The 20096-nt window shown below is 44.8% G+C and overlaps 1 protein-coding gene across 6 annotated transcripts in view; it reads right to left on the bottom strand.

The window, feature by feature from the left end:
- Positions 1–7976: 7976 nt before the first annotated feature.
- PRDM1 (PR/SET domain 1) overlaps positions 7977–20096 on the bottom strand; it is a gene marked incomplete at its 5' end in the record, with an annotated part of 101943 nt that continues 89823 nt past the window's right edge. For 3 of the 6 annotated variants that reach the window (XM_082757973.1, XM_082757970.1, XM_082757969.1), the window contains 3 exons: positions 7978–11144; positions 11557–11685; positions 11893–13001. In XM_082757973.1, coding sequence (XP_082614099.1) covers positions 10569–11144; positions 11557–11685; positions 11893–13001 — 1814 coding nt within the window. In that variant the 3' untranslated portion in view covers positions 7978–10568. Of the gene's footprint in view, positions 11145–11556; positions 11686–11892; positions 13002–20096 lie in introns of all 6 variants that reach the window. The other 3 variants (XM_082757971.1, XM_082757972.1, XM_082757968.1) reach the window with 2 other exon arrangements.

Here is a 20096-nt window from a genome sequence, read left to right as displayed (position 1 = left end):
TGTATTCAGTTTTGGGCCCCTCACTACAAGAAGGATATTGAGTTGCTTCAGCATCTGCAGAGAAGAGCAACAGAGCTGGTAAAGGGACTAGAAAATGGATTATGAGCAGCAACTGAAGGAACTGGGGTTGTTTAGTCTGGAGAAGAGGAGGCTGAGGGGAGACCTCATTGCTCTCTACAACTACCTGAAAGGAGGTTGTTGCAATGTGGGTGTTGGTCTTTTTCCTCAGATGGCAAGTGGTAGTGCAAGTCAACTGTCTCAGGTTGTACCAGGAGATGTTTAGACTGGATATTAGAAATAACTTCTTCATGGAAATGGTGGTCAAAGATTGGAAGGGGCTGCCCATGGCAGTGGTGGGGTGCCAATTGCTGGAGGTATTTAAGAGATGTGTGGACATGGCACTAAGGGATGTGATTTAGGGATGGAACTTTGTAGGTCAGGTTGATGGCTGGGCTTTGTGATCTTGAAGGTCTTTTCCAACCAGGATGGTTCTACAACTGCAACCATACATTGTTTTAATGTGTGGAGAGGGGGTATGCGTGTGCGAGTGAGTGAAAGTAGCATTAGTGCTTTGATTAGAGCAAGGTTTCCATCAGATGCAGACAGATGTCCAACCCAATACCCGTTCATTTCCAGATGATGTGAAGAGAAGGCCCACTCAGTTTCAGCACACTTCTGGGGGCCCAGGCTTTTAATCATGTGTAATATTCCTGGCAGCAGATGAGAGCTCATATATTGTGCTTAAATCTGGGATAAGTTGCTGACCAGCTGTGGGCTGTGCGAGGAGATACCAAATGCTTCTCTGCGGGTAATGTCAGTTCCAGCCTGCAACCCACATGTGGGTCAGAGGCAGGACCAAGGACCAGCAAAAATTGCCCCTGAACCTCAGGAAACCTTGTCCCCCCTGCAGCAAGTTTGGGACACTTGTCCTTTGACTGTGCAAGCATTTTAGAAAGTTCTGGGCGAGGTGGCTCGTTTTCGGTGTGCATGTCAGCCAAGGCTGGCGGGAGGTTTCTCCCCTTCTGCCTTACCGAAGAGGTAAATTAGTTAAGCAGAGACATGAATTATTTGCATGCAGCTGAGGTGGCAAATGTGTTATCTTAACAGCAGAAAAGGAAATGGTTCTCTATAGATTATTAGTTACTGAAAAAGCAAATGCATGTCTTTTGTTGCTGCCACACCACTGGTCTGACTGTTGAGTAGATACAGATCAATATCCCCCCTTCCTCCTCACCCCCCTTGTTCTTCACATTTTCACTTCGGCTGAGGTGAAGAGGTTTCACTTTAATTTATGTCATTCTTGTATTGCCAAATGGCATGCCAGAGCAACTGAACCAGGCGTGATCTGACTCTGTGTTGTGTGCTCTCACATGCGATCCCCTCGTGGGAAAATGCTGAGAGAAAATGGAAATTTAAGCTCTGCACCTAGCCACTGTGGTTTTCGGGTTTTTAATAGTGCTTAGTTTGTAAGCTCCTTGGGGCAGAGAGAGTTTTTGTTGTGTTCAGGGCAGTCGTCGCCCGTAAGTGAGGACCTGTAAATACTGTGATATCGCAGATAGTAATACAAGCAACCTGTTCTCTCTATGAACAACAAGAACACATGCTCCTCCTGATCGGAGGATCTCAAAACAGGGTACGAATATTAGTATTACACCACAGCTTGCACAGGCCCTGTACGTATTCTACAAATGAGTCGGGTGTTCTATGGGAAGGTCAACTGACTTGTTCCAGACCTTGCTGCCAGTTAATGAAGGTACCAAAACCAGAACCCAGCGGTCTTGGCTCCTGGGGTGAGCTCTCGCTACAAAACCTAGCCTTGAAATACTGAAATTTCTAGATTAAAATAGTCTGTCTTTAAATCTCCATTGGTTGATAAGCTTGAACTTGGCTGCTTTCCCTTGTATAGATGTTTATCATTGTGTTAGTGTTGCAACTGCATTGAAAAATGAATTTTAAAAAGAAATGCATTAGAAAGGGCATCAACAAGCATTCCTGGTTTCAAATACTCCAGAGCAGGGGGAAACAAGAAGCTGTAGCTGTACTCTGTGTCTGGGTCCATCCCTGAATGTATCTTTGGAGTCAGACCCTGCATGTATTTGGGATGTTCCCTTCCTTCCATTTGTGGCTAGCATGCTGAGGGAGGCTGTAAGCAGGAGGCCAGCAGCAGAGAACTGGGATTTAGTATTCTTCACTCAGAGCGTGGTGAGGCCCTGACACAGGCTGCCCAGAGAAGCTGTGGATGCCCCATCCCTGGAGGTGCTCAAGGCCAGGCTGGATGGGGCTTTGGGCAACCTGGGCTGGTGGGAGGTGTCCCTGCCCATAGTGAGGGTTGGGGCTGGATGGGCTTTAAGGTCCCTTCCAACCCAAACCATTCTGTGATGCTACAATTCTATGATTTGTGTTTGATGAAGTTCTTCAGCATTTAGTGGGGTGCTTGCTGCTTCAGGAGAAAGGGTTTGGTGGTCAGGGAGGCTTCTTGTTGTGCAGCCTCCTTAATTCAGACAAGTAGCTGCGTTTTTGAAGGTCACCAAAGAACCCTCAGCACAGCCTGCAGCTGTAGCACCCAGCCTGCCTCTGTGTGAGGAGCTGAAGCAGAATGAGGCTCATCCCCATGCCCTGGAGCAGCCACGGGGGCTTGTGTGCCAGGGCAGGGTCATCTGTGCTGCAGAGGCTGCTCTGCGCCGAGCCCTGGGCTCGTTCTCGAGCTCGAGCAAGAAAAGTGACTGTGCAGCGAACGACACAGTCATTCCTGAATGTTGTATCTGCGGGGGGGATTGAAAACCTCAAGCAGATCTGAGGGAGGGAGGAAATCTGCATATCGCTCTGAGCCGCTATGTAGGTCATAACTTCATTTGAGAACCTCTCAAGTATTTTACGAACAAGCCTCGCAGCAAATTGTGGTGCCTGGCACCAAAGGAGGGTGAGAGGAAACGGGGTGAGGGACATCTCAGGGGAGCTGGGCTGACCTCCTGCGGAATGGCTGCAGATTTTGGGGGGTATATCCTGCGTGTATTCATCCTCCTAGATAAGACTCCTGGGGGTTCTGTTGAGGGCAGCACCTCCAGCACGTTCAAGCCAGAAGGGCTGCAGAGGGCGGTAGGCTGCATGCCCTGGGGTAGGAGCTCGTGGGGACATGGTGGGGCTGTTCTCTGTGAGGAACAGGATTTGGGGGGACACAAATCCCCACAGGACTGGGGCCATGCCCATGCAGGATCCCCTGGGCAGGAGGTACAGGGACAGAGGATGTGGGGCACCTCTTGGTCACGGCCCATCTGGGGGTGGTGGGGTGGGTAGCGTGGATGTTGGTGCATAGTCTACGATGGGTGTTTTAGTAAAGAGATGTGAAGATAACATCATTTGGAAATCAGCTGCGTGGGTGAGCACAGTGAAGGTCACGAGTCTCTGGAGCCAAACTGGAGCCCCTTCCCAAGAGCCACGAAGGACCCTTCCACCCTTCCTGGCTCTGCCCTCGCTGCCATCTCCAATCATGGGCACAATTTTGGCCAGTGGCTTTTGGTCAGGTTTACACAGGACTGGTCCAGGGATCCAGCCTGAGGGGGAACAGGGATGGGCAAGCACCTCCCGCACCAGACCCTCAGTGCTGGGCATTGGTTCCAGGGGCCTCAGGAGGTGCTCAGAGTTTTGGGGCAGCAGGGATGTAGAAGAAGAGCCCCGAGGCCCCGTCTCGACTCCCCCAGGGCTTCTCACAGCCAAGGCTGTGGCTCTGGAGGTGGTGTATGGCCCTGCCCAGTGGGGCTGAGCACTGGGGCTGTGGCGGGTCTGGGGGGATGCTCTAGTGAGAAAAAGCCCTCCGGCCATCACCTCACTTGCTCGGCTGTGCTGGAAGCGCTTTTTCTCAGTTTGCAGTGTCAGGAGGCCGGGGCATGCTGAAGCTCTTTGGATTCTGTATTGATAAGGCAAGTGCAAACTGTCCCCGTGGCTCTCGAGAGCAGAATCAAAGTGAAACTCACCACTCAAAGTAGAAAACACATAACACCCACAGCTACAGACATGCACAAATTTCTGCAGTACAGGTTAGAAAAGGAGCCTCGTTCTGCACCCTTTGGTCTCGTTAAAAAAATAAAATAAAAACCAACACACGCACACACTCATACACACACACTCAGCCCTCTCTGAATGACTACAAGCACCGGCGCGAGTTCCCTTCTGAACCTTCAACTAGCTTGTAACGGCTTATTAAAAAGGCAAATTTTCACTTTTCATGTATCCTCGCTCCCTTTCACACCTGGTTACAGTTTCTACCCCATTTGTAGCTTGTGATGTTTTTGTGACCAGTTGCAGGCACAGCGAAACCCCTGCAAGGAGCCACCCAGCCTGGTGGGTCCCCACCTCGGACACAGCCCCGGTGCAGGCAGCAGAACCAAACCCTTCCCTCCTTGTTAAGGGCCGAGCGAAGGGAAGGGTGCCCGCAAAGGGCTTTGTCAAAAAGAGCAGGTTTTGTTTGCACTAGCCCGTAAATATGCGCAGAACCTGCCCTTCAAAAAATGCTGCCTGAGTGCGCAAGGTAGGCTAAGGACAGGGGAAGGGAAATGTTGCCTGTGGATTGCAGAGGGGTGCTTCTCAAGCAGAAAGGTTTGCCATAAAAAAAAAAAAAAAAAAACTGTCTGGGAACCAAGGCTATAACCCAATAAGTCCTGAACAAACTTCTGCCTTCCTGCTCATCTTCCTGCCAAAAGCTCCTCTCTGCTTTGCTCATTTAAGTTAGGATTTAATATGTAATCTCATCTGGGAGGTGCACCAATGCAGTGGCCCCTCCAGCACATCATGATGGTCGATCCCTCAGCATAGGTGAAGTGGGGGAGAGACCTAACACACTTCAGTGTTTTATTTCGTTGTGCATGGTTTCAGTGTGAGACAAATCACTTCACTCCCCAGCAAAGTGCAGCCACTTTGGGGCTGGAATGCTGTAAGGAATCTCACTTGGTACTGGGATAAGGAAATGATCAAGGACTTGCCTAGTCACAATTAATGGGAAAAAAAAAAAAAAAGAAAAGAAAAGAAAGAAAAAAAAATAGAGAAGAAGAGATGAAGGCCCTTATTAATCATTGCACAATAAGGAAGTCATACTGGTTTGGCTCCCTTCAATGGGGCTATTTGGTCACACCCACCTAAGTGGCTCGGCATCCCAACCATCTCCCCGCGCACCCAGCGAGGTGAGGGACGGCCACAGCGCCCACGTGGCACGGAGCTGCCTGGCCTCCAGCTCTCAGGGCAAGGGGAGTAGTGTCTCCTTTGAGGGGTGTGCTGTCCCCTGAATGTGCCCCATTGTCACTGACAGTGCTCCAGGAGCATAGATCTTGCCTAGGTAAGCCTTTGCCCAGGCTGGAGTTCGCAGAGCTGAATGACCCAAGCTGGTAAAACCCACGCTGTCTGGAGGTGGAAAGCATCATCCTGTCTTCCCTATGCTGGGTTTTCCTGCACAGAGAGCCATTCCACTTGCCCATGCTGCAGGCTGTCGTGGGGAAGGCAGGGATGCAATCAGCCTCTGATCTCTCTGAAGCAGGCTTTGTGCCCATCACACACACCGGGGCAGCAAGGGCTTGGGGAGCTGCAGTGGTCCCCCTCCTCTTCCCCTTCCAGCACCACTGTGAATTGCTGAGCAGTCTTCCCCAACCTCTGTTAAAATGAGAGAAAGTAGAGTTGTGCAGCATGCTTGAAAACACCACGTATTCAGCTACAGACTGCAGTTACTGTGACCACAGCCTCGATGGATGTGAAGCTGTGCCATTTGCACGTCCACATGCTGCTGGAAAGAACTGAACAGCAGCAGCTGTGCTGTGTGTAGGATGTCCTTTTTTCAGCATCTTACGAAAAACTAAACTCACATTTTTTGGGGGAAGTATCAAGCCCTTGATGAAAAATCATGTTTTTCTGCTGTCCCACAAACCAGACAGGGCTGGTCAGCACTTGACAGCGAAGGTCTCCAAAATTTCCATCTGTGCTCCACACATCCCAGCTGAAGCAGCTGTGTAGCCCCTGCCAGCCCTCCCTGTCCCTGGCTTCATGGCTGTGCCAGGGCTCAGACGGGGATCCTGGGTGTGGGAAGGGATGGGACAGCCCTTTTGGAGGAAACCTTTTGGCAACCACCTGGAACACGTCGGCGAATTTTTCCGAGGTTCCCATTGCAGCTTCTGTTTGCCGGATACCTGCCCCGTGACGGGCACATTCCCCGGCCGCACCACATCCACTCAGCCCCGGCTCATGCAGTAATTAGCCAAGTGCTTCCTGGCTGCCTTTAATTACGGCCCAAGCTATTTCCCTCACTCTAATGTCACGCCTCTAAACAACAGCAAAGGCCTGGGCCCCGTCCCGCAAGGAGCGCAGTGCCGGCACGTGTTGGGACGACTCCACGTACCTGCAGCTGCTGACTGGAGCAGGACGGGCTCATGCCCCATGGCTGAGTCACATTTTCTTCTTCAACCTCACGTAATTGCCCACATTTGGGATTACTGGGCTCTGTAACCAGCCAGAATGGCGGGATCCTCCTTAAAGCTGTGTTCGATACGCTCTCAGCTGTCGTTTTCCTGTGTCCCGTGTGAGACAGCCAGGCTGGCAAAGTGGTGGCACATGCTGCTCTCACTGTCATGTCACACTCAGTCCCCAAATTTTGGTGATGATGCCAGTGAGGTGGACATCAAGGTCACCTGCCTCAGTCAACAGCTCTGGGAGCATGCAGCCTTGTGGGTCTCCTCCAAAAATAACCAAACCCAACCAACAGCAACCAAATCTCCTCACACTCAGGCAGTTAGCCATTGCGGCATTGTCACCGTTGCCTTTTCTGACCCCCTCCCCACATTTCTGGTCACATCATGCTCCTTTGGTGACTTCTAGCTGGCCACAGATCCACCAGAAACAACTGTACCAGCTGCCGTGCTCAGCCTCGCGAGGCTGCGATCTATAATGTGCATTGTCTTTTTATGTAATGTGTTTTATTAAACATCTTCTAAAGCTTACAAGTGTCCCCAGGACATAACTCTCCAGCGCAAACGAACGCCTTGCCAAGTAATGAAGTATGATTTATGGCGGTAACGGTTATCCTATGTTTTTTTAAAAAATTATTACAGCAATAGCTCTGTCGAATATAGGAATATAACATGCTGCATTTGGCACATTTATGACAACGGAGCTCTGGTTTTCTTAACTCCACAGCTCTGTGCTGGCAGGATGTCAAATTCTTGAGACAGATGTTTAAATGAATTTTAAGAGGACAGTGAAATACTTTTAAAGCATCGTACAGCGCTGAGTGTCTCAATATGAGACGGCACATTATTTCTTTAACGTTCAGGTAGGGAAGGCCAGCACATGGCCTTTCTGGTTTGGATCTCACAGTAAATGATGGGAGTAGCAAATGTTGAGTTTTCTTTCTGAGGCATCCTAGCATGTTGTTACTTCTTCTCTGATTATTTTTTTTTGGGGGGGTGGGGGGAAAGGACACTTGACCTTCTTCTAGGTTTGGTTCATATTCACATCTCACTTGCAGTGAAAACAGATCCACATTTGTTTTGAATGCTGTTCCCACCACGCTGATACAGGGCTAAGTGGTCTCATGCTGACATTTTGAGTGTGTCATTGTGGTCCCAGTGGTTACAGTTTCAGGCCAGAAATGACAATCATTTGGAAAAATGTAAATGAGAACCCTATTCATATATCTGAGAGGCAGATAGCATTCAAGTATTTCCATTGAAACGCTGACAAATTTTTTATATATATATGTATGTATTAAGGTATTGGCTACAACCGAAGAGAGTGCTATAATTAACAAACCAGGGTGTTTAGCTCTGGCATTGTTGTCTGCAGCTTTCAATCATGGAAAATCAGAGCCCACAAAGGCAAGAAGTCAGCATTGTTGGAGACATCATCGCCATCAGCCCAGAGTGTGTTTGCGGCTAGGAGGGGAAGGCGCCCTGGAACGAAGCTGTGCACGCAGTCAGTGCAGAGAGATTGAAGACAAGGGAAGCATCAGTAAAGCAATGAACACTTATATTTAATTTACATTTGACAATTTGCACATAAATAATGATGTAAACCAATACGTAAACATATGATAGTTTGTTGTTCTAGCAAAGTAAAAAGCCTGTTAACTTTGGTCAGAGTCTTTCTTAAGAGAGACAAAAAAAAAAAAAAAAAAAAAAAACACTGTTGATTGTTGCTACATTCACATGTAAAACTTCTAAGGGAAGGGGGAAACAGTAAAGAGAAGTAACAATTCTTAAAGCTGATGCATATAAATTCTTGTAAAATTTGTATCAAATACAAGAAAGCACTACAGGCAAATATAGGAAAAGTGTGTGTCCAGTGACAGAGTAGTGATACTTTGGTTTATCCTACAAGTAAGTACTATATTTATGAACTATTGCTACATTTAAAAGATGTCAGCCTCACAAGTTGTAGGAGTGGAAATGTAATGAACTGTAGTCCTTCAAAAGCTGTGTAAAGAGACGTGTATGTCAGGATTGTTTGTTTTAAACAGAAGGCATCAAAATACTTTGATGGGGAAAAAAAAAATCACCAAATCCTGGACTGATGAAGCGGGAGACCTTAAAAATCCTAAGAATATAAACGGACAAAAAGATACAACTGGAGGGGAAGACTGTAATAACGCTACTTAGGTTTACATGAGTTGACCATGCAACTCGTTAACGGCAGGGCAAAATGAGACTAGGGGCTCATCCCCACTAACTCAGCCTATCCTTCACTCTGTTCTGTACTTACACCACCCATGGGCAGTATTTGGCTTCTTTTCAAGTTCTTTTGGTTAAATTTTCTGGCTGCTTGTTCACTGACCACCCGCCTCTTCCCCCCAGTATACACTGCCAGGAGAGCAGGGGACCAAAGACCCCGGGGTCCTGCAGACATGGTATTTCCCACTGAATTTGCTGAGACTCCCCGTGTGAGTGATGGTTTTCACATCAGGCGTTTGCAAGTTCAGGCTTCACATGGACAATTGTGCATGTGCACTTGCAAGTGATAAATGCCTTAGTACAACCTTCTGGTTTTGAGGTCACTGGTAATATGCGAAACTGGATAACATTTGATTTTCACACTTAGATGAAAAATAAGTTTTATTACATGGTTTGGCTCACAACTTAAGTGGTATAAATATATATACATATACATATATAGTATAGTGGTATAAATATATCTATAAATATACATGTGTTCTTTGCTACACCTCAAATGTCACCATATCATCTTTGGGCTTAGCAAAACAAAAAGATAAAAGGACGTGCATTCTATCTTTCCCTGTGCACATTTTGGTTTCTTCTCTAAAGTAGCAAAGCATTTAGATAAAACAGCAACGTCTGCACCACTGGACACAAGCACTGAGGTAATTGTTGTTCAACAACTTTGCAATGCCCTTTTCTTCTTTAATTAAATTAACCACAAAATGTACAAACACAAATACTGAGAAAAATCTGAGTTGTACAGGAAGAAAGAAAAAAAATGTATGTGCCAGAAAAGGACTTTGTTCCCCACTTCTACCCAGGCAAAGTGGGAGAGGAAAACACAAGTAAAACCAAACCCCTTAATTCTCAGGGAATCTGACCATTATTTATTTTTATTTTTTTTTTTATCCCTGGAAGGCTCTGGCCAAAAAAAAAAAAAAGAGACAGAGAGAAGAAAGAAATCTGCCAAAAACTCCTTTTAGGCAGAATATTAAGAATAATGGTGTGTTTGCTTTTAAACTGCTGTTGGAATAGGAGGATGTAAGTGATATTTAATTTTGGAAGAGCCACTTTAAGCTGATGCATTCCTTTGGTCATAAAGTTACATGCCGAGGTGTGGGGCTATAGCTGTTTTCTAAAAACCTGTGGTATTGTCCATGGCAGGTAGGTGTTTGCTGTGCCACATCTGTTCCGGGTAGAGCTGCAGGTAGAAGAATCTCTCTCCCATCCTCAGAGAGGCTGGGGCACCAGTTTCTTCTCTGCTTGCTGCTACCCTTTTCTTACTCTTTTTTTTTTCTTTTTCAATCCCAACGGGGTGATTTGCACATAAAAGTACACAGCATTTTTTTTTCAAACCAACTGATCTAGGATTCTGTATGTCAAATGTCCAACTTTGGCAATGCAAAAAACCACATTTGTTTAAAAGACATTGGTACATAAAACACGGTTACTGAAACCCCAATCTTAGGTTCTTAAAACAGATGTGCAGAAAAAATATCTACAAAGAATGGCCATAAAATGAAAAATAAAAACATTTAAAGTAAAAATTACAATGAATTTTCCAGTCATTGTAAACATTTTTCTAATTATTGCTTTTAGAATGATAAATTGCATAATAAATTATGAAGTACTATCATTGAAAAAATAATTATGGATAGATGATTGTCTTTTAGTAACTGGCGAGGCAATGCACAGTCCTTTGCCTCTTTTTATGCCCTGAGAAAACAGTAACTTTGGAGTTCCTTCTTTCAGCTGTAGAGCGTAGGGAAACTACTGTAAGCCAAGATTGCTTTGCAGCATTGAAACTATGTACAAGCAATTGCTACAGGCACCCTGACTTGCCAAGTCATAAATAAAAAAAAATCACTTTGCCAAAAAGTCTTAAGGGTCCATTGGTTCAACTGTTTCTTGCTTGACCTTTACAGGTAACAGAGGTAGTGGGTGACCGTGAGGCAACTTCATAATTGACATATCTGAAGACTCGTAAAGGTTGCATCCTGAGGAGATAAGTCCATTTCCCAGGTTCCTCTGTAAAGATACTTTGAGATTAGCTCCTTCCATTTCCCTTCTGAGCATGGTCAGTATATCCTTCTCCACAACTGATGTTAAGTCGATATTGTCCTCCATTTCTTCCAACTTGTCAGCATTGTCACTGATGTCAAACTTCTCAATCTCCTCGTTGATTCGATTCAGGTCCTCCATCGAGAGGCCGGAGGCAGGGGCAACCGGGCAGTTGCCCTTCAGATGGACCTGGAGGCTGCAGAGGTGAATGTAGCTCTTGTGGCAGTGGATGCATTTATGGGGACGTTCCCGGGTGTGGAGACGCTTGTGCAGCTTCAGATGCACAAACTGGGTGAATTTGGCTGGGCACAGCTTGCACTGGTAAGGCTTCTCTCCAGAGTGGAGCCGCAGGTGGGTTTTGAGATTGCTGGTGCTGCTGAACCGCTTGTGACAAACCTAATGGGGGGCGGCAGAGAAACAGTGAGTGAGTGGGAGGGGATTTTATGTTTAAAACACAGACACCTAGGACGAGACAGCAGGATGATGAAGTTGCGGCTTTTTATATCTTCACACTTTCTCACCGGGGGGGAAAAAAAATCCCCACCTGTTTTATTTAAATATTGCTGAAGAGCATTTCAAGTATGGCTGATGGCAAGACTGTTATCAGGTGGATGGATGCTGCCCTAGCAGGCTAAAGGCAACTGCACTGTCTCACAGACACTGGAGAAGCAGGGCTGGAAACAGCTGTGGCATGGATTTGAATCCTGGGCAGCCCACTGGGCGCGTTGTGCACACAGGGTAAGGAGGGCATGAGCCCTGCCACCCCTTCGGCCTCCAAGGGAAGTTGTCTCCATGGTGTGTTACATACCTGACACTCGTGGGGTTTTTCTCCTGTGTGTACCAGATAGTGCTTCTGGAGGTGAGCCAGCTGGGTGAAGCCCTTATTGCAGGTCTGGCATTTAAATGGTCTCTCTCCGCTGTGTACTCGGAGGTGCACCTAGGGAGAAAGAAAGCAATTAACAATTTGCAGTTGCTAGTCCCGCAATGAAAGTACTTTTAGATGTTTCCTAAAGTTAGCTGAAGCCTCCCATTGCCAAGATGCACTCTTATCTAGTTAATTAGATCCCTGCTTTTCCCAGAGAATGTAAAGGGAGAAATCAGAGCCTTCCAAGGAGGCTTGTGTGCCTTATTCTCCACTGCCTACCTTCAGATTGGAGAGCTGGCCAAAGGTCTTGGAGCAAACGTTGCATTCGTACTTGATCTTCCCGTTCTGCTTCTTCAGTGGGTATGGGAGGGTTTTGTAACCAGTCACATTCCTCTTACTTTTAATGAGATTCATGGCTTCTTCACCGCCGGTGGCGGCCAACACCACTGAGGTAGGTTTAGGTTGCATTATGTGTTCTGAACTGGCTGCTGTACCAGCTGTGGGTGACCCGCTGGTGGGGCTGCATGGCTTGTCCTTCATGCTGGCAGCAGCGCCCGTGATAGAGAAGGCACTGTTAGGTGCTGGTATGAGGAAGTCTCTCGGATGATCAGGCTGCAGCAAACGACGGCCTCCTTCGCTGGGCAGTGAACTGGGGAGCGTGGCGGGGTTCAACATGTGGTGGGAAAGGCTACCTCCGCTGAGTAGGTTGCCATAGAGAGGATACATCCGCGGGAAGAGATTGAAATTGTTGATGCCATTGATATTGTTCAAAGCGCTCAGGTTATTACAGCTCATATTGAATGGAGGTAACAGAAATTTGGGGTAGTGGGGGTTATAGGATGGTAGAAAGGCAGACGGGAGGTGGCTGGGGGGTGCGTATCCAGGATAAGACCCCAATCCCTCTGAGCCGTAGGATCCATTCAAGTAAGAGTACGACTCTCTGTGCTCCTGGGACGTAGGTGCCAGAGGTGAGACTGTGACCCCTGGGCTGCTGTGAGGGCTTGAACTTTTTAAACTTTGGTCTGGGCTGCTCCTCCCAGAAGGACTTGGTGTAGTAGATGACTGGATGGGCGAGTGAGTAACGTAGCTGGGTCTGTCCATCCCATATGCTAAGGAAGCTTTCAGATAGTCTTCTGGAATGTGAGGTCGGATTGGGTAGACAACTCGAGGGAAGAAACACCTCTCTGGGCTATAGTTCTTACGCAAGTCATCCAAGTCTTTTTCTGGAGTAACTGGTGAAATGTTGGTCTGGAAGAAGTCTTTTCCTTTTGGAGGATTGGATTCCATTTTCAGGATTTCTTTCACGCTGTGCTCCTTCTTTGGGATGCTTTTCTGATAGAGTTCATCTTTATCAGCACTGTGCTGCTTTGGATTAACGTGTGTTTGTGCTGAAAGAGAGAGACATGATAATGATTATTTAGATAAGTCACCATCATTATCTCTTTTCAAAACACAGGCTAACTCCTACAAGTTTAGTGGGAAGGACAGGCCACTGTCAGAGAGGAAAAATCATTTAACTCACCAAAAATAAATTTCTCTATAAAGAAATGCCTGATAGTATGAAGTGTTAATAAAAAGCATTGCTAATTTAAGGGACATCAGCAGTACGTACAGATCCAGATGATGATTCATTTGTAGAGTGATAGTCTCCTCTTTGCAAACTGATTTCACCTTTCTTTCCCCTTAAATTTGACTAGCTTCCCTGCTGGATATCTCTTTAAGCTGTATTTCTAATAAATGCGGTAACGAGCATTTGTTCACAATACAGGTTTACCAGAAGGACTTTACAGAACTCAAGCTCCCAGAAATGTTCCTTACTGAAATAACAAGGCATGACAAATCAGCTTTTGCCAAACCGCAGCAGTCACTTCACCAGCCAGTTCAATTACTTACAGTACCAAAAAAACCATGGCTGGCTAGGATGAAAGCCTTCTTCAAAGAGAAGGTATTCTCCATCAGTAAACAGATCATTACTCATTAAATATACTGCTTAGGAACATCTACAACAAAGCAGACTATTTACTGCAGATTTCTGTGGCATTCAGTCTATGCAAAACTCCTCTGCTTACAGCTGTACTTTATAAAAAAAAATGCTGAAGCAAAGCAAAAGAAAGCAAGACTGGTCGGCTCCAGCTTAAGTTGAAATGTACTTTAAAAAGAAAAAAGGAAAAGAAACACGCATTTAGAAGGAAATAGAAGCTATCATCATTTGGCTCTGTTCAGCACATACACTGTTTATTTGTAGTGAGAGACTCTACCTTGTTATCTGGACATAATAATATACAAACAGAACACTGAAGGATAGAAAAAGAATTCTGCTTTTATCTAATCTCCCGAAGTTAATAGTTATATAATCTTGAAATGATGACTTGTAAGATGTTTTATTATAGGGGAAAAACTCCGAGAAGGTTTCGCATTTGTGGTTAGCTCATGTGCAAAGTTTTCCATCAGGAGGTACAAGTCAATGCCGAAGGTATGTGACTTGAAAGCATTGCGGCCCTTTAGCCGAACTTCTACTTCTGTGACTGACTGTTCTTACTTCGCTAACTGGGGTGAGAAACAGTTGTTTCTAATTTTTGGGAGGACCAGCTAAACCCCGTGAGGAAGATGGGAAAAGGCAATGACCACGCCGCTTTCAACGCAGATTCTTTGCTTCACTATTCACTACCCTCACGGAATCTATCATTTGGCAACATTACCCTATAAGGCAAAGAAACTGCCATTTATTAAACGTATCCAAGAAAACAGCTGCTTTCAAAAGCATGCTCCTGCTCACAGCAACCCGCTTTTACAGTAGCATCTTTTTTTTTTTTTTTTTTTTTTTTTCTCCAAACAGACTTACAGCAAGCAAATTCAGTTTGAGATAGGCAGGCACTTTGCCTATTTTCGAGTTGCGATGAAATGCAATTGAACATAAATATGGCCAGTTAAAATATTTATGATAAAATATAGGGTGTGTCGCACAGCAAGCACGTACACCCACAAGTGTGCAGATAGCTTCCCAATTACTTTTCTTGATGTTAAAGTTTAATTCAGAGCCGTTTCACAAGCAAACCTACAACAGGTCGTTGTCTGGCATTAGAAACCATCTGCTTTCTTTAGCAATTTTGTCTGTACCCACGGACTAGTAACTAATTTTCTAAATGCCTGCTCGGATTTTAGGGTATGACAGCTAGGTCCTACTAGGTCTAAGAAGCTCTGCAATGGCAGTGTGGATAACGTTATCTACACCTTCTTATCAGCTGCCTGTCACCACACCAGCATCTCTGAGCAAACATTCCCAGTGACATTATCAGCAACGGGAAGTATCGGGATTGGGAAGTATTGAAAGCTGGGGGGGGAGAGGGAGGGGCAGACTTGTGAAGCCTCGCAGCAGAATGAAGAGATAAATACCACCTTATCAGGCCCGTATTGGTTTCTCTGTGGGGTCTGTCAAGCAGGAAGCTCAAATTGACACTTTTCTTTTTTACAGAAAAAAAATAAATAAATCGTGGGGGAGGGGAAGAGGAAGGAGAAGTGCCAGCACTGCTGGAAAGTGATAGAGAAACCCAGACGCCTGAGCTGGAGGAACGGCTCGCTCTCTCTGTCACAAGGGTAGAGCCGAGGGTGGGGATGTACGTGCCTGATGTGCCGGTGCGAGCCTCTGAGTGACAGAGAGGAAGCTCACATGGAGAACACAACTTGCTGTGCACAGCTGCCCGCCTGACATCCCCACTGGACAGACTGAAGATAATGGCTCTTTCTTTCCCTTCAGATTTCTCAGAAAAGCTTTCCCTCATTCATTTCCATGTGCAGACAGAAATCGCAGTATTTAGAGATTATTTTTCAAGTCTAACTGTGACAGCCCCCTTTAGCTTGCAAGTTATCTTTGCTCCGTGAATCTCCTCTTGACTTTTTCCCCTATTACCTGAGCACAAGGAAGACTTGGGAACACCAGAGAGATCAAAATATAAACAAGTGTGTCAGCACCACGTAAAATAAGCAAAGGTAATGTCGGCGGCCAGGGAGACGTTCTGATGTTTTATGCTGAACGTGGATTTAAACCAGGGCTGAAACTGATTGAGAGGTTTACGACCTTTCTTGTTGCTCTTAAAGGAGACATACTTCAAAGTTAGAGAGATTTATTTCTTATAAATGTTTCTTTTTTTTTTTCCTTTTTTTTTCTTTTTCTTTTTCTTTTCTTTCTTTCTTTTTTTTAAAAAAAAAAAAAACTTGTGATTTTAGATTTAAGCTCTTACTGATCACAATGGCTCTGTCTCTCTTCTAACATGCATCTCTCTCCACCCTCCCCACCCTCCCAACACACACATATATAATAAATATAGGCACACACTCTTCCAAGATCTGTCTAGTTTCTGTGGTCAGGCAGGCACACAGAAAAGAGGTTCATGACAAAACAAGAATAGTGCAGTTGCATTTGCAAGTTACTGATCTGGGGGGGAAAAACCCAACAGACGTGCCTCTTTAGCAGCCTGATCCACTTCTCACTGAGGTCAACAGATTATTTGCTCAGATCTGAGATTCGTGAGTGCGTGCGAGAGAAAAAGGGACAGAACTCCTGTTACTTTTAAGTATTAATAAAACGTGAGCGGAGGGGCTGCCTGAAGTCACTCCAATGTGGGTGTTCCAGTCACAGACGGCTGCAGCGCTGTAGGTTTTGCTCATTTCTTGAGCTCCTAGCTGTAGCCTGAGAAAGGCTTCATAAAAACAATGATCTGTTTTTTCTAAAAACTTGAAAAACGGTTGTAGGCAGACAGTAATTTCAATAGTCATTTCAGGAGTGAAATGGTACTGAACGCTTTGAGTGGTGAAGCTTAATTATGCCGATTCACATTTTCGATCTAAATTAAGCACCTCTTTTGCTAGTAGAAAGAGAACCTCGAAGTTGTGAAGTAGGCAAAACAAAGAGTGTTTCCACTCAAAATGAGAACGGAGACCAACATTTAGAAGTCTACAATTTGATCATCTGTTTTCTAAATGTGTCCAAGGCAGTGTGACATGCCTTTGAAAACATTTTGCTCAAAGAAGGACTTTAAAGGAGCCTTCAAGTAATCCTCAGTATTAAGTCAACTTCAGGTTTTGCAAAGACAACCTTTTATATCATTTAAAAATCATTTTCCTCAGCCCTTTTGAAGATTCCAGTAGGCTAGGCACTTTTTAAACAAATGCAGATGTTTCCTCTCAACCCAAACAGAAAAGCTTTAAAACCAGAAAGTGAAACTGACCATAAACAAAAGGGAAAGCGAAGGGTGTGCTTTAGCTAACGACAAATTTATGAGGGCCAGCATAAAGAACGCAAGAATACATGTAGATCACATTTTAAAACCAAGCATTAAAAAGTTAACCTTCACAGAATACAGAAGATTAGGTAAGACCTCACTAAAACAGTTCATGAAACAAAAAATTGCCAAATGCTTCCTAAATATGCAAATTATCTTCCCTGAACTCAAACTTCTTTCTGAAGCTTGACCAAAATAAGATGTCACCTGCCTGTGCTTGACTGATGAGACAAACATGACATGAATAGCAGGAAGTTGCATCATATGATTGCAATACGTGAACATTATTATCAAATAGTCATGTCCTGAGTCAATGCAATTGTATTTTGTTTTTAGAAATAAAAAAACACTATTACCCTCTCCACCCTCCTTCCCAAAATAATGCTGTTATGATAAGTAGGAATGAAATGCTAGATTATGGAGGAACCCTAAACAAATTTCCTTGGTCTGTTTATCAATCCAAATGCCTACCACAGACGAAAGGTTGATCTAAAGACCTGCTGGAATGGCGTTAAGCACACTTATCAAAGACTAATTTTTTGGCCAGCAGGACACAGAAATCTTGCCATCACACTTAAAACTAAATTTACTGCACGACATCACCATGTCTGAAGGTCTCAAACCTTGATGGAAAATAACATGAGTAGTCTCAAAACAGGCAGAAAGGAAAAGGGAATGTGTTGAAATGAGACTCAGTTTCTTCCCCCAGGACAGACTGGAGTCTTGCTTCTACCTCTGTTGTGCAACCCTTGCAGGCACTTTAGCATCTACTCGAGGTTACGTAGCTCCACTCGGAGCTAATCATGGCCATGCAGGTAGGTGTGTGCTTCAGCGTCTAAAGGACTGGGTCAAAGGCCTCAATTCAAGAAAACACAGAGGACATGGTTAAACCCGTAACTAAGTTCATGCCTAATTGCTGTCTTGGATCTGGATGCTTTCCTTCTACGGTGCAAATGAACTAATGCTAGAGAAGTTACCTTTAATTTGAAAGTTTGCTGTTACAGAGGCAAGTAGATGTTATATGTGGATGTGTAAATATATTTATGCTCTAAAGTGGTAGTTCTCTCATTTTTGAGGCCACTAATTACAGGAAATAAAGCCAGAGAAATTCTCTGATACATTTTTCCCCAGAGGCCCATTCCGCTCAGGTGTTTAGAGAGGATCAGAGGTGCTGAAGGTCAGGACTGTGATCCCAAAACCCCTGAGGTGCCTAAAGCACCTGCTTATAGTCAGTAAAACTGAGGTGACACTGGGAGTTCTCCATCAGTCTGTATCCTAAGCAGCCTCTCATGTGCCATGGCCAGGTAACCAGCCAAGGCACAGCTCCTCTAAAACCTCCTGTGAATTACCCTCCACTGAATTATCACTGATTTATTCAGCTGGAGAAGGCCTTCCTCAGGAGGTGGCTGGTGGAAGGGTCCCCCCGAGCAATATCTTGCCCTCAAAGACTGTGTTAAGGCGTTTTGAAGGGGCAAAGGTCCCACATCTGCAGCCAGTGCAGGGTGTTAACAGTTCAGGGACAAGCTTTCTGCATTTTAGTCATAGGTGAATGCAGGAGGCCTGGGCCAAATTGGTGCTAGAAAGAGAGGCTGAAGAAGCAGTGGGATGCTTGCTAATTTTAGATTTAACTAGAAGAAGTGGCCTGTGAGGAAGGGGAAGAAGAGAGCTGCACAGTGCTGACATTTCCTTTAAATTCATCTGGTTCCAGTATTAATGCTACAAAAACACCCCCTGCTGTGCTGCGGCTACAGACCCACCAGTGAATAAACATCTTTGAGAGAACTATGGATTTTTTTCCATACTTTTCAAGAAATGGAACTGAAACATTAAGAATCCTCAATCCTTCCAGTACGTGAAAGGTTTCTTGCCTAACTGTAGGCCTCAGGCCTGAACATGTTTGTCACAAAGTCAAAGGATAAAAAAGTGAGAGCTACTGTTAATAGTGGAAGATGCTTAAAAAGCTGAAGAACTGTTGCTCATTTTTCTGAACTGCTATTTTCTTTACACGGAAGGGTTAACATAAAATATCTAAGTGGTTTAAACAGCATTATCTTCAAAAAGAAGAAGGGATACTTTAACCTCAATGTCTGGAAAGAGTGTCCTTTCTAATGTTAAGGCTGAACTACACAATTGTTGCTTAAGATACAGTCTCTTCAAATCCACATATTAAATCTACTTTTATTAGAATGGGATGTTCTGCACATGTCCAGTCAGCCCCAGTTTTGACCTAAGAGTAACTGGGTAATTTGTTGACATTTTGCAAATACATTCCTCACTATTCCTGCAAGGTAACTTAAGGTAACAGCCAATGCAGTAAACTGTGTCTGTATTTGTATAGCCACCCTACTAGTGTTCAAACATCTCTGGCTAGATCTTTGCAAACTCCTTGTCCATGGGAACCTTTAACACTGTTGACTTGTCCCACCTGCAAGCCCCAATATAAGGCCAACAGTTCATCGTATCAGAAAATAAAACCACACAGCGAGTGTCAAAATGACACATGTGCAAAGATGACAGAATCAGTGAGATATTTCTTGAACAGGGAATATAGAAGCATAGGACATCCCTCTTCCTCTTCCCTCTGCTATAAAAAGAAAATAAATTTTCTTCAATAGTGTGTTACATTTAGTAGGGAAAGAGGAAGACCAAAACCTGGTGAAAGGGAGACATTCATGGAAGACAGATGTCCTTTTGCTTAATTTCAATCTGTGACATCATTTTCATGATGCAAGGTTACATTTCAGCTCTAATGACCCCCAAAGTAACACTGATATTTTATAACCCATTATGTGTTGCCAAATAACAGCCAAGAGCCCTTTATATATATATATATATATATATATATATATATATATATATATATATATATAAATCTGCTTGCAGTTTTTGCTTCAAATTTCAGCGTAGGTGCTGGCAGAAGGACAAAAGAATGCTCTGCTGGATCTCAGAGCAGCTAACAGGAGGCAAGGAAGCCTAAGAATTGGATATGAAGTCAGCAGGAATCAGTCCCTTTCTTCAAGGGGCTCTGAGTGAGATGCTATGCAGTGATTAATGCTATGAGTAGAGCAATGATGCTGGAAATGGTCAGAAACCACAGCGGAACCCAGAGATAAACTCCTGGAAATACCTCTTCCCCCCTGCTATTATTTTTGAACAGAAAATGAAAGCTGCAGTATGCAGCCAAGAAATGGGGACAGAAGTATT

The sequence above is a fragment of the Aythya marila genome, assembly GCF_965140915.1.
Source record: "Aythya marila genome assembly, chromosome: 3".
In the NCBI taxonomy this organism is placed as follows: Eukaryota; Metazoa; Chordata; class Aves; order Anseriformes; family Anatidae; genus Aythya; species Aythya marila.
The sequence above is the reverse complement of the archived record's forward strand: the minus strand, read 5'-3'. Positions and strand labels throughout refer to the sequence as shown.